At 38.4% G+C, this 14,666-nt stretch overlaps 1 protein-coding gene and 1 long non-coding RNA gene across 17 annotated transcripts in view; one reads left to right on the plus strand and one right to left on the minus strand.

Annotated features, from left to right (window-relative positions):
* LOC128687353 (cAMP-regulated phosphoprotein 21) overlaps positions 1–14,666 on the plus strand; it is a 369,078-nt gene that overhangs the window by 322,551 nt on the left and 31,861 nt on the right. For 13 of the 15 annotated variants that reach the window (XR_011392952.1, XM_070092616.1, XM_070092623.1 and 10 more), the window contains 3 exons: positions 313–483; positions 693–978; positions 1,140–7,260. Coding sequence is in view for 13 of the 15 variants with exons in the window: in XM_070092616.1 (XP_069948717.1) it covers positions 313–483; positions 693–978; positions 1,140–1,423 (741 nt within the window). In the remaining 2 variants the exon portion in view is untranslated. Of the gene's footprint in view, positions 1–312; positions 484–692; positions 979–1,139; positions 7,261–12,140; positions 12,392–14,666 lie in introns of those variants that run through there. The other 2 variants (XR_011392951.1, XM_070092627.1) reach the window with 2 other exon arrangements.
* LOC138853790 (uncharacterized) overlaps positions 6,783–14,666 on the minus strand; it is a 105,301-nt gene continuing 97,417 nt past the window's right edge. For both annotated transcript variants that reach the window (XR_011392953.1, XR_011392954.1), the window contains one exon: positions 6,783–6,908. This is a non-coding gene — a long non-coding RNA (uncharacterized lncRNA). The remainder of the gene's footprint in view (positions 6,909–14,666) is intronic.

The following is a 14,666-nucleotide window of genomic DNA, read 5'->3' on the forward strand; positions in this document are numbered from 1 at the left end:
CCCTTGATTTTTTTTAATTGTTTTGCAACATACTTGTTGATGTGTTTATTACCTTTTACTTTAATCAAAGCCTGTTTGAGAAAATTTATCCCAAGCAAACTACCAATTAAATTCATAGATACTGTACTACTTTGCTTGTTTATCAATAATTAAATCCAGAATTAAACAAGACAATGTAAATATATCTTTAAAAATACATCAGTAATGAGGCTTACAGTACTTATAGTAGACAATAGACAAAGAATCTCTAAAGGAAAGTGTAGTTTTCTTATTAAACCTCCTGGTGATGTGGTATTCTCTGGTTCTTTGTAGGGCATGAGTATGAACCTAGGGTATGTGAGTGGCGGCAGTGGGGGGGTTGGGGTTGCCCCAGCTGGGGGCGTAGGAGGGCAATATATGGCAATGGTCCCACCCCAGCAGCCCCCCACCCCCACATCCCACGCCCCTCCCCAGCTCTTCACCTTCTTTAGGCCTTCTGTACAGGTGGGTAGCACCTTGTGCATGGAATTGGTAGTGAACTTGGAAATGACAGTAGCTTTAGTATTGGATAATATGGCACGAGTTCTGTAATTAGTAACTTGTATTATAGTTTTTCATATGTCCATCATTCCTCTGATTTCGGATATGAATGTATCACTGATAATGGAGCCAAGGTGTAAAGTTGGTAATAATAAGCATTGCTCCCAAAACAGATGATGGGTGGGTCAGCAGGGACTCCTCCACCGCAACCTGTGTTGCAGTATGGGGGTGGTGCAGCCCCACCTACAGGCCCTCCAGGGACTGTCACCCCACATCCTCCTGTGTTTGCTAAGCCTTACATGGGGCCAACCATGCACACCATCATGCCAGGACCCTTACCAGACCAGTCAGGTATAGGCAAGGATGACAAGCGGCTTATGACCATAACACAAAATATGGGTGGTGCTCCTGGTGGTCCCACAGCTCAACTTCTGGCTAGACCTTACTCCATCATGCAAAGTTAGTCTCATTCTTGTTTAGTCTTTTAAAAGTCTATCTTAAATTACTTGCTAAGACCCCTTGCACAACTTTTCAGTATAGAGAATATGAAATAGACATCGGCTGTATTTTTTTGAAAAAGTATATGGAAGCTATTGTTAAAGCTGTATCTCCCCTTTAAGGTGATATGCGGATATTTGGGGGGACAAGTGGGCTTCCCAACACAGGTGGGATGAGTGGTGGCAGCCTGCCTGGTGGTGGGGCTCCAGGACACATACGGGCTGCTCCTTTACTTCTCACTGGGGCACGCCCAAGACCTCCGAATGCCTTCACTCCCAACCCACTTGCCCCCCTGAGTCTAAGACCACCTAAAGTGCGCAGGCAGAGGTCACGAACTTCTTATGTCCGTAGCACAGAAGTTATGACACCTCAGCTGTCGGTGGAAGGCCAGGAGTCCAATGATTGAGATTATTATCCTGCTATGCTTTGAAGCAATCATCTCCATTCAAGCTTTTACAGTGGGAGTAATATAAAAATTAAGTAAAGTTATGTGATGCTTATCACAAAATTTTCACGTATCTCCTAGATAGGTGCTGCAATGATGGTTGATGAAAGCCTTATGTAGTGTCTGTTGAGTTCTGTATGATTTCAACACCCAATCTGTTGAATATTATAAACTCTGTGTTGAGGATTATAAGTGTAGCGATAGTGCGATGGATAATCCTCAACCACAGCCATGTAAGAACACCATGTGTTAATATTGTAAGGAAATACAGATACAAGTAGAAATGCAAGGTGCAAATAAATTTATTTTTTGTGAGTTTCTGGCAGACTAGAATTACTGAATGTTAATATAATTTATAAAAGTAATATAATACCTCAAAAGTCCTGAGCTAAATGGTGCAATATTAAAGAGGAAACATGCAGAGATCTGTTTTGGAGAGACACTGAGGTTAATTAATACAGTTGAGGGGAAGGGTTTTAGTGTTGTCTTAGTTTCCCAAGAAGAGTATTTTCTTTTAATATTTGTGACATCTGTAACAGATTAGTTTTGTACACATGACTACATACTGCTCATATTCCTCCACCTCAGTTTATTACTTGCATCACAGTCATTCATAGTTCACCATTCCCTGTCCACTTTGTGAGGTCATCACTCTTGAGTACTGTCTTACAGCTTTTCATAATTATGTAAAAAAACTTTTTGTATAAAGTAATGTAATTAATTTTTTTAACTGGTCATTCTGTATATTTTTTTTTATATATGTTTTAAACTAATTTGACATTTGTACAGTACGTATATTATTTGCATTAACAATTAATGTACTTTTTAATGTGTAAGCTAACAAGGGTGAATACTGTACAGAGTGTAGTTTCTCTGCATACTACAGTGCCATTTAAATTGTTATGTTTACATACTTTATCTACAACAGTCAAGCATTTACATATTACAAAAAATGTAAATAATTATTGGCTAATGTTAATGGAATCTTCTCAACATGTGTGTATTATTTAAGCTGAGTGCCTCTCTGGAATATAACACTAGAATCTGTTGAAAATAAAATGCAGTTGATAGGAACTTCAGGCAGCAATAATAAATGAACTTCTAGATAAGCTGATAACCAAGTTATATGATGTGATATTTACATGTAGAAATAAAGTCAAATACAAAGAGAAAATCTGAATAAACAGATTAAGCAAAAAAAATAAAATGTGATTGATAATATACATAACAGCACAAATTATAAAATAAGTAAATTACATATATAGTGTGTGTATATTACGTAAATATCGTGAACAAGAGATACGAGATGCAAAGCAACCACGGGGGGAGGTGAATGATAGCTCTAGGCTTTTCATGCTGCAATCAGCACATCATCAGGAGCTTGCAATGTTGCAGAAGTGGAGGAGGTTCAAGCAAATATGATCACAGAGAATGCTCTTGCTGGAGTGAGGGAGAGAAGGGAGGCAGCAGACAGGCAGGAAGTATGGAAGGCCTAGGGGCACTTCCTGCCTGCCTCCTGCCTCCCTTCTCTCTTCTCTCTTCCTCACTCCTGCAACATTACAAGCTCCTGATGATGTGTTGATTGCAACACGAAAGGCCTGGAGCTATTATTCAATTCCCCCCAATGGTTGTTTTGTACATATATACATATATACATACATACTATATACATGTGTAAATAAATAAATAAATAAATATATATATATATATATATATATATATATATATATATATATATATATATATATATAATTTTATTTATCACACACACTCTGCTGAACATCAAAACACCCTCCAAAAAATGGGAAAATGACTGGAAAAAATTTTCAGATAAAGGATCCATCATCAGACCAAAATAAGTTCGAAAAAAAGAAAAATTGCAAGGTTCTTAGCATTAGAGAGACGATCCAGGCACTGTAAGAAACAAAGGGAAAACAGCAATGTAGTATTATTCTGACAACACCCTTAACCTTTTCACTGTCTCTTAAGATCTATGTCATTAACACCAGTGTCGTGCACATAGATCTCCAAGCCCAGCTCTCAAAAATGCCGAGTGGTAAATAATGGATTAGACATGAGAGAATGTCTCTGTGGCAAGTGTGCATTGTATATAAAAAAAAATCCTGCCCCATGCACACATGATGGGCATTATGACCTTATGTTTGGTTTAAAATAACTTTGTGGATTTTTTCTTTTAAATTCCCACCATAATCAGCACTTAATTTTGGGGCTTCCAACAGTGAAAGGGTTAAAGCTGTACTATTCCAAGGTTATATTCATCTAATGCTTGTACACCTGCACTAAGTAACATCAGTAATATCACCATGACTAAAAGATAGTGAACATGACTCACGAAATCGTAATGACACGATTGCAAACAAACCATACCACGGGCGGAGTTAGAACCCGCAATCAGAGTCTTAAAACTCCAGACCATAGGAAGGTTAGCCTATGCTAACCTTCCTATGGTGTGTCAATATACCTAGTTGGAACATATTAATTCTATCGTAAATACTTTTTGTTCATGTAGCTAAGAAAACATACATGGAAACTTATCAATAATGGGATTTGATCTCGTTATCTTTTTTAACAGTAACAATAAGAGAACCAACTCTGTTACTCACTAAATGAGTGCAGCCAGTTTATTATGCTAAATTTCAATACGTGTAGTATTTATGGAAAATGTCCTAGATATTAAGCTCATACACAACTACAGTATATGTCAAAAAATGAACATTTCAATTTGGACACAGTTGTACACTTTTTCTAGAAGTGTTTCATAGAATACTGTTTATTTTATATTATCAGTATGATCATCACATATTTGTCCATGCAATACTCATGCTTAGATACATAGACCAATCTGTATGTATTGATTCACTGGAGCTAACTCTACTCAGTCCAACTGGAGTTATATGTATAAATATGAGATTGTTCTCTTGCCATGTGGAGTTCAGGGATGAACCATAAACTAGAGTAGAGAACTACCAGGGATAAACCTTGCCCAGTAAATGTGACAACTGTCCATCTGATCTCAAACTACAGTATTTAAATTTATGTATGTGGTCCTATACAATTCATATATAGAATGTAATCTTGAATCTTCTATCCAGCATAATGCCCAACATTGTTTAAATGTATGATTAGGTTTACACTGAACAGTTTTTAATTAATAACGAGTCCATGGTTTAAAAGATGCATCTGTATACCACAAAAATACAGATTGTGCCCTGTGTACTAGAGCTACTCAGTAAGTTAAGGTAGTTTAAAAAGTTTAGCAATCAATTGTTTCTGTCAGTTATTTATGATAATGCTCCCCCCTCCTCTCTCTCTCTCTACAGTATAATACTATGCAGAACATAAGAGGTTATTAATGTGTATTTTCACTGGTGATAAAATGGGTCTTATCAAGTCATTTGTTCATTCATGCAGCCTACCATGGTTCCACGAGCAGCCCTTAAATTGTTACACTTGAAATGGTGAACTGTACAGTATTTCCACAACATTTGTGAGTTTTGCTCTTTCTTGTGTTTATTGGTCAAGGTTTTTTCTTATGATTTGATATACAATTAGCATTTTTTTTTTTACTTTTGCTTATGGTTCACTCTGTACTCCCCAAGGCAAGAGAATAATCTCATAATATACTATGGCTCTCATTGGATTGTTATAGTTAGCTCCACTGATTTAATACATACTGATAATCCTATTTAGATAAGTAGGAGTATTATGTGGACAAACATGTGATGATGATATTGATAATATATAAGAGTAGTGTTCCATGAACATTAATTTTTTGGCATAAAGTTTTGCATGAGCTTAACGTCCAGGTTGTTTTCCATATTTTTTTTTTTTTTTTAATGAACCTTCCATATCCCACTGAGGCAGGGTGACCTAAAAAAAAGTTTCTCTTTTTAAATTTAGTAATGTATACAGGAAAAGGGGTTACTGGCTCCTTGCTCCCGGCATTTTAGTCACCTCTTATGACACACATGGCTTACAGAGGGAGAATTCTGTTCCACTTTCCCATGGAAACTGATAAACTGGCTACAGTCATTTAGTGAGCATAGATTTGGACATGTTATGGTTACTGTTAAAAAAGACAATAACATCATATCCCATTGTTGATGAATTTCCATGCATGAGATTTGTAGCTGCATAAATAAGCACTTATGATAGAATTGATGTGTTCACTAGTAATCATTAGTCATGATGATGTTACTGTGAGATTACTTAGAGCCACCATACAAGCACTAGGTGAATATAACCTTGGAATAGCTAGCATATAATATTAAGCTTTAAAGGTGTTACCACTCTGACTCACGAAATCATAATGACATGATTGCAAACAAGCCATACCACAGGTGGGGTTAGAACCCGCGATCAGAGAGTCGCAAAACTCCAGTGGCTAACGCGACGGTCTCGAGTTTTGCGACTCTCTGATCACGGGTTCTAACCCCACCCATGGTATGGTGCGTTACCAATATTACACCAAAATGCTACCTTACTTTTGTTATTCTTCCAATATCTGGATCATCTGCTTAGAGCTAAGAAATTTGTGTTTTTCGTGCTTAGTGAGTCTGAAAATCTTTGCCAACCATTTTAAAATGTTTGGAAGGTGTTTTGATATTTAATTTAAAAAAAACTGTGAAATTTTTACCAAACACAAATACGTATTACACACACACACAACTTTTTTTTCGTTTTAACACACTAGTCATCTGATCCAAGGGAGCATTGTACATAGTGTAAAATGATAAAAAAATAATGAATATCAACTACGAACTACAGTATAAAAGGTCCTTTAATTGGTACTTGCCATTTTTCTGACTAAATTCAGTACTATGTATAAAAAAAATCAACAAGAAGTGTACTGAAAATAATAGGTATAGCAAGGGTCTTTCAGTAATCATGAAGTATTCATGAGTCACCAAGAAATAGACTGCACTTTCATCCATGATAAATAAGTTTATCAAGTGAGATTAAAGATAATATAGCTTACAATAGAACAAATCTGTAGTAGCATGTCTTAAAGACTTGAAAATAGAAGAGATCTGAGACCATGACAAAAAATTATTTAAGATAAGTTTACTACAATAATGAGCTGAGCATGTACAAGTATCAGTCGTCACACCTAAATCTCAAAGATTAATCTTGCTAATTCTCTAAGAGAAATGTGTCCAAATTATTTACCCACTGAAAAATGCTGTTTTGTAATTCTTATAGTGAACTCTTTTTACCTGTTCTGCAACCTGCCATGCATTTTTAAAAAAAGCATTTAATGATGCAGAAGTCTTTATTATTCACTATTTTTGTACAGCTGTTTGAAACACCTACCTACTATTGCTTTTAATAGTCACTGATCTAGTCTTCATCTGCTGATTTGCATCATAAAGTGCTGAACTGATTTGTCACTGCTCACAAGAACTGCAATTCTTCCAGATGCTATCTGTTAGCAAAGAAAAACTTAATTACCATCTCAGCAACAATAAGCATTGTGTTCCATCAGAAAAAGATGAGCAATAAAAATTTGGCAGAAGCCTCATTGAAGCTTTAACTCAAATATAATCAAACTGAGCAGTGTGGGTTACTCAGATGCAGTGATCATGTTATCCCAATAATGCTAATGAAATTAAATCAGTCAGCAGTGAGGAAAGTTGGATTGTCATCCATTCCCTCCTTCTAGAGCACAAGGTGTCATATATCAAAATGAAACAGAATCTGTGAATGTGGCTGCTAAATGATATTCTCCTTAGTGCCCTTATGTTACTCAAATTACAGTGCAAGAAATGTTCCAAAATGTCATTAAATACCAGTAATCATGGATGCTGTTATAAATCTCAGATATCTTATAAAAGGAATAAAAATCCTCCACTTGCTTATATCCCAACACTAGTCTTTATTTACATCTTTAAATTTGTTTGTGCACATCCTTGTTATTCTTGAATGAACTAATTGGCTTGTTTTTCAGACTAGCCTTTGTAGGAATATAGGGACCTGCTTTAGATGTTAACTTAGTCGGGATGGTACTGATCACAAATCATGATTACTATTTTAAAGAAATTATTTCTGCTGAATTATTCTTTGTATGCAGAATTACTATGTATATAAGTAATGTACCTGTAAAGTTTATTTCAGTAATCACTAGCATTTAATTCTGAAAACCTAGAATGAGAACAAAAATAATAGGAATTTTTATACTTTTAAAATACATTGCTAAATCTTCAAGCAACATTTTATTAATAAAAACTTGTAGAAATAAAAAAATAATCAAATTTTAAATATTAATGCATCAAAATTTAAAAATTCCTATTTCACAGTCAATTTTTGTTAATCTGTTCCAACTCGGATAATTCACCATCTAAATCACGTCCCTTTAGTGCATTTTGTTGATGTTCTAGTCAATGTCTCTTCATGTTGATTAAGACAGAACTGTTACTGTGAAGAGTCTGATTGTTTTCACTGTAGGATAAGAAATCTCACAGATTTTGCCATATCCTCTGTAGTCAAGTTAACTTATCCCAATGATCTCGTGTCCTAGTCATACATTTACTTTATATGCCCAACCCAAAGATTCACAGAGAGAGGCAAGAAGTATTGTTGAAAAGTTCAGTGACATCCATTACAATGCTCTGTTCAAAATAATCTTAAAATCCAACCATTTCTGTATGAAAACAGCATCATGTACTGTTTTTTTTCCTACAGGAGTGGCTAAATTTATTCCTATTTCCTAAGGAGAAAGATTATATAATATATATGTACATATTGAGTAAACCATACACTAGCCATATGGGTTAGTCTGTTAGAATGACTCACATTAAAGAGTGAAAAATAACAAATATTTTTGGATAGCTGGAGACCCTCTTCAGATGAGTAATTTAACAGGAGGGAAACTCCTATGTATGCAAACAAGTCAGTTCCCAATACTAAAGAACAGCAAAAAAAAAAAAAAAAAAAAAAAAAAAAAAAAAACAAAAAAAAAAAAGGCATGGCAGAAAACTAGCTAGCCCATTAAGCAAACTTCCCATTGTAGTTATGGAGGCCTAGACTGCACTGTCAATATTTGCTCTCAATGGTTTGTAATTTTAGAAGAAAGGCATTTACAGGCTAAATGCTCTCATTCAAAATATGTATAAAGCATGGATTATACTAACCTTAAGACATTTATTTTTTATTTTTCTCCAGCACAGTATTAACCATACACAAAAAACATATAGAAGAAAGGAGCTTATGACAACGTTTCAGTCCGACTTGGACCAGTTACAAAGTCACACTAAGGAAAAGGAGAGGAGGGAGGGAGTATATATAGGCCAGGAGGTGGTAGTGGTAGTAGTGGAGGTAGAAGGTAGTAGTGGGGGAGGTAGTATGGTGGAGGTGGAGGTGGAGCCAGTCAAATACTAAGAAAGAGGAGCACTGTGAGGGAGCTAGGGGCCCACAGAGGGTAGGAGCAAGAACACAGAGGGGGGGTGAATAAATAATGAAGGAACAAATACCCAAGGCAGAGGAAAGACCACCGAAAGGAGAAAGAGGAAGAGGAAGAAGGAGAAAAAGGAATCAGGTTAAGTCATGGGTGTTCTGAAGTTTGGAGCATTTTACAATGTAGTGGGAAAGGAAGGCATCTACAGAGATGAAGCCAGGACTAAGATTCATACAAGGAAAGTTGTGTATAAGGGAGGATTCAACCAGATGGCGACTGTTAAAGTTGGAAGTAGGGAAGACAGTTTTAGCAGAAGACCAGTCAACAGGATGACTGATCTTTGACGTGACAGAAAAGAGCATTGTTAGTGTCAGTAAGCCTAACACTACTTTTGTGCTCCCCAAGTCTGTCAGAAAGAGATCAGCCAGTTTCCCTGAAGTACTGAAGAGGACAGGAGGAACAAGAAATAGAGTAGACACCAGGAGCATCTATAGAGGGAGGAGAGGTATGAATTAGATTAGTGCGAAGAGTGTTAGTCTGGCGGAAAGTAAGTTTGATGTCTAAGGAATGGAGAGTTGTCGAGATTAGAAAGACCGGAAATGTAGGGATGGCAGAGGACAGAAGAGTTCCCAGGAGTAGTGAGTTTGAACAAAGCATCTGTGCTGATAGTCAATTCTCTTTAACACACTGGTTGTTTTCCACCAAGGTAGAGGGGTGCCCCCCCCCCCCAACAAAAAGAGGAAATGTAATCACTACCATACATTCAATCATTGTCAGCTGTATAGCCCTTGTGGCTTAGCGCTTCTTTTTGATTATAATAATAATAATCAATCATTGTCTTGCCAGAAGTGTGATAACATCATAGTTCAGGTGGTCCTCTGAACTGCATCATCACCCCTCCTTTAGAGTGCAGGCACTGTACTGCAATGTCAATGTTTAAAACTATAGTTCATGTACAGTGGACCCCCGCATAACGATCACCTCCAAATGCGACCAATTATGTAAGTGTATTTATGTAAGTGCGTTTGTACGTGTATGTTTGGGGGTCTGAAATTGACTAATCTACTTCACAATATTCCTTATGGGAAAAAATTCGGTCAGTACTGGCACCTGAACATACTACTGGAATGAAGAAAGTTCGTTAACCGGGGGTCCACTGTACTATTATAGTACAGTATGCACTTTGTCAAAAGAATATTGGAAGATGCTCGTATGAATGCTGGTACAGTATTTACAAATTTCCATGCTCTGATTGTAACTGTCATTACAGATACTTTATCAGCATAGATACTTTTTTGGTGTACTAGTAACAGTAACAGTGTAGTATTCCATTAAATGTATACAGAAAGCCACAGTGATGCCAAAAATGATGGACAGGGTGGAGGGGAGGAGATAACATAAAGCAGAGAAAGTTAAGAAAATCTATTGTGATCAATAAGATGTCAGATTTTAATACTGCATTACCCTGAATGAAAATATGAAGTCTATGCCTTCCCTCTAAAATTTAACAATTTATTGAGAAACATCACTGACCAAGAGTATAAACCTGAGGCCTCCATAATTGCCATGAAGTCCATAGTCTCTGTGGGATGGTGGCAGAAGTGTTATTGTTTCTCTTTTCATGCCTTTGGGGAACAGGAGCAGTGGCCTCCCTACCCCTTAGAGTTTTGAAGCAATAAAGCCTGATACACAGAACAGTGAAGCCTCAATCTTAACAGACTAATGGGAGAAGGGGGTCCCAGTTAATGCCAAGTACCCAATAAATCTGAATGATGACTGGTTTTCCATAATCGTAAAAATAACAGATTTTGTTTATTATATATGAAATCAGTTTATCTTGTGGACCATAACAATAATGAACATTCCTGGAAATACTAGTGGATTTTGTCTATTAAGCCAGAGAGAGAGAGAGAGAGAGAGTAAATATTTGAGGTGAGAGTGTGCGAGTGTGAGTGCAAGTAAGTGTGTGTGTGTGTGTGTATGTCCTCACCTATTTGTGGTTGCAGAGGTCGGGTCATAACTCTTGGCCCTGCCCCTTCACTGATTGCTACTGAGTCCTCTCTCTCCCTGCTCCATGAGCTTTATCAAACCTCGTCTTAAAACTATGTATGGTTCTTGTCTCCACTATGTCAGTTTCTAGGCTATTCCACTGCCTGACGACTCTATGACTGAAGAAATACATTCTAACATCCCCTTGACTCATCTGAGTCTTCAACTTCCAATTGTGACCCCATGTTTCTGTGTCCCATCTCTGGAACATCCTGTCTTTGTCCACCTTGTCTATTCTGCACAGTAATTTATATGTCATTATCATGTCTTCCCTGACCCTCCTGTCCTCCAGTGTCTTCAGGCCAATTTCCCTTAACCTTTCTTCGTAGGACAATCCCCTTAGCTCTGGGACTAGTCTTGTTGCAAAACCTTTGCACTTTCTTTAATTACTTGACGTGCTTGACCAGGTGTGCATTCCAAATTTATGCTGCATACTCCAGTATGGACCTGACGGAAATGGTGAACAGAGTCTTGAACGATTCCTTACTGAGGTATCAGAATGCTGTCCTTAGGTTTGCCAGACGCCCATATGCTGCAGTAGTCATCTGATTGATGTGCGTCTCAGGAGATGTGCTCAGTGTTATACTCACCCCACGATCTTTTTCGTTGAATGAGGTTTGCAGTCTTTGGCCACCTAGACTAAGCTGTGTCTATGGTCTTCTTTGCCCTTCCCTGATCTTCATGACTCTGCATTTGGCAGGGTTAAATTCAAGGAGCCAGTTGCTGGACCAGGCTTGTAGCCTGTCCAGGTCTCTTTTTAGTCCTGCCTGATCCTCGACTGATTTAATTCTCATTAACTTCACATCATCTGCAAACAAGGACACTTCTGAGTCTATCCCTTCCGTTATGTCATTCACATATACCAAAAACAGCACAGGTTCTAGGACTGACCCCTGTGGAACCCCACCTGTCATGGGTGCCCACTCTGACACCTTGTCCTGTACCATGACTCGTTGTTGCCTCCCTGTCAGGTATTCTCTGATCCATTGCAGTGCCTTCCTGTTATGTGTGCCTGATCCTCTAGCTTTTGCAGTAACCTCTTGTGCCGAACTGTGCCGAAGGCCTTCTTGTAGTCCAAAAAATGCAGTTTATCCACCCCTCTCTTTCTTGTCTTACTTCTATTACCTTGTCATAAAACTCCAGTAGGTTTGTGACACAGGATTTTCCTTCCCTGAAACCATGCTGGTTGTTGATTATACACTTGTTTCTTTCCAGGTTCTCCACCACTCTCCTCCTGATCTTCTCCATGACTTTGCATACATGTTAGTGACGCAGGTCTGTAGTTTAATGCCTCGTGTCTGTCTCCTGTTTTAAAAACTGGGACTACATTTGCCATCTTCCATACCTCAGAGAGTTGCCCAGTTTCAATGGATGTGTTGAAGATCTTTGTTAGTGGCACACACAACATCTCTGCTCCCTCTCTAAGGACCCATGGAGAGATGTTGTCTGGTCCCACCGCCTTTGAGGTATCAAGTTCACATAGCAGCTTCTTCACCTCTTCTTTGGTTATGTGTACCTCATCCAGCACTTATTGGTGTACCTCCCTGTTCTGATTTCCTGGAGTCCTACCAGTCTCCACTGTAAATACTTCTTTAAAGCTCCTGTTGAGCTCCTCACATACCTCTTGGTTGTTTCTTGTGAACTCCCCATCATCCTTCCTCAGTCTGATTACCTGGTCCTTGACTGTTGTTTTCCTCCTGATGTGGCTATACAACAGCTTTGGGTCAGGCTCGACTTTCGATGCTATGTCATTTTCTTATTGTCGCCGAGTCTCCCTTCTTATCTGTGCATATTCGTTTCTGGCTCTTCGGTTGATCTCTATTTTCCTGGGTCCTTTGTCTTCTGTACCTTTTCCATTCTCTAGTACACCTAGTTTTTGCCTCCCTACACTTGGGTGAATCAAGGACTCGTTCTGGTGTTCCCACTATTTCTGTTTACCTTGGGAACAAACCTCTCCTCCGCCTCCTTGCATTTTGTTGTCACATAGTCCATCATTTCTTTTACTGGTTTTCCTGCCAGTTCTCTCTCCCACTGAACCTCTTGCAGGAAGTTCCTCATTCCTGTGTAGTCCTCCCTTTTGTAGTTTGGTTTTTCCCATCCTATTCCTGCTACTTTCTCCACTTGTAGCTCAACTATGTAGTCAAAGCACAGAACCACATGATTACTAGCTCCAAGGGGCCTTTCATACATGATATCCTCAATGCCCGAACTACTCAAGGTGAATACAAGGCCCAGTCTTGCTGGATCATTCTCACCTCTCTCTCTCTGGTAGTGTCTCTAACATGTCGATGCATGAGGTTTTCCAGTACCACATTTGTGTGTGTGTGTGTGTACTCACCTAGTTGTCACCCATTTGTGGTTGCAGGGGTTGATTCATAGCTCCTGGCCCTGCCTCTTCACTGGTCGCTACTGGGTCACTCTTCCTGCTCCCTGAGCTTTGTGTGTTAGTTACCATTTTGTTCTAGGCACATGTTGATTAGACACTAGGCCTGTTGTATATGTGTGTGTGTACTCACCTAATTGTGCTTGCCTAATTGTGGTTGCAGGGGTCAAGACTCAGCTCCTGCTCCTGACTCTTCACTGAATGCTACTAGTGTGTGTGTGTGTGTGTGTGTGTGTGTGTGTGTGTGTGTGTGTGTGTGTGTGTGTGTGTGTGTGTGTGTGTGTGTGTGTGTGTGTGTGTGTCTGTCTGTCTGTAACTGCTAGCTACCCCAGACTCTTCTATTCACCCCCTGGGTGATGAGGATTAGAGGCTTGTTCCAGCACTGGTCTTTCATACCACAACCATTTGACAACAAAATGGTTCTAACTAATGAGGCAATGGAGATATAAATGCAGGACAGAGAAAGGCTACCCCTACCCCACCAGATCAAATAGAGAAAGAGGTAATTTACATCAAGGTTTGCCTGTACCGAATGGGACATAACAGATTATTCTGGATTCAACAGATTTCATCTGCCATTTCTGAATGCTGTCCAGCCACAGATTTTATCTATCAAATCCAAAATCTACTAAACTTAGGTCCTTTAACCCCTTGACTGTTTTGGCCATATATATACGTCTTATGAGCCAATGTTTTCAACGTGTTAATACCCCAAAATTCTAGCAGCTTCAAATCAAGCAGGAGAAAGTTGGTAGGCCCACATAGGAGAGAATGGGTCTGTGTGGTCAGTGTGTGCAGTATAAAAGAAATCCTGCAGCACGCAGTGCATGAGAAAAAAAAAACTCCGACTTTTTGGATTACAACGCCGACTTTGAGGTGTATTTTCATATAGTATTTATGGGTGTATTCTCGTTTTCTTTTGGTCTCATTTGATAGAATGGAAGACATATTACAGAAATAGCGATGATTTTGATTGGCTTCAAGGTGAAAAGGACCCTGAAATTGAACTCAAAGTAGCGGAAATTTTCGATTTTGGCTAATGTTCAAGAGTAAACAAATCACGCCACGCATCTAATACACGTCAACTGGTGAGTTTAATATTCTTTCACAAGTGCGCTGATATTATTTATACCAATTTTACAATAATACAGTAGTCTGTATAACAGTAAATCTTCTATTTTTTGTGAGAATAAAAATTCAAAATGGAAAGCAAGAGTAATATAAGAGGGGCCTGGAGACATGACTAATGAACAGAGGAAATGTTAATTTAGTGCCAGGAATGTCTGTCTTATTTATTCTGACCCTATTTTGAAATTGGTATCTTTTTTAATTTGCGTGAAATTGGCCAAATTGCCAAT

The sequence above is a fragment of the Cherax quadricarinatus genome, chromosome 40 (genome assembly GCF_038502225.1).
Source record: "Cherax quadricarinatus isolate ZL_2023a chromosome 40, ASM3850222v1, whole genome shotgun sequence".
NCBI classification, from domain to species: domain Eukaryota; kingdom Metazoa; phylum Arthropoda; class Malacostraca; order Decapoda; family Parastacidae; genus Cherax; species Cherax quadricarinatus.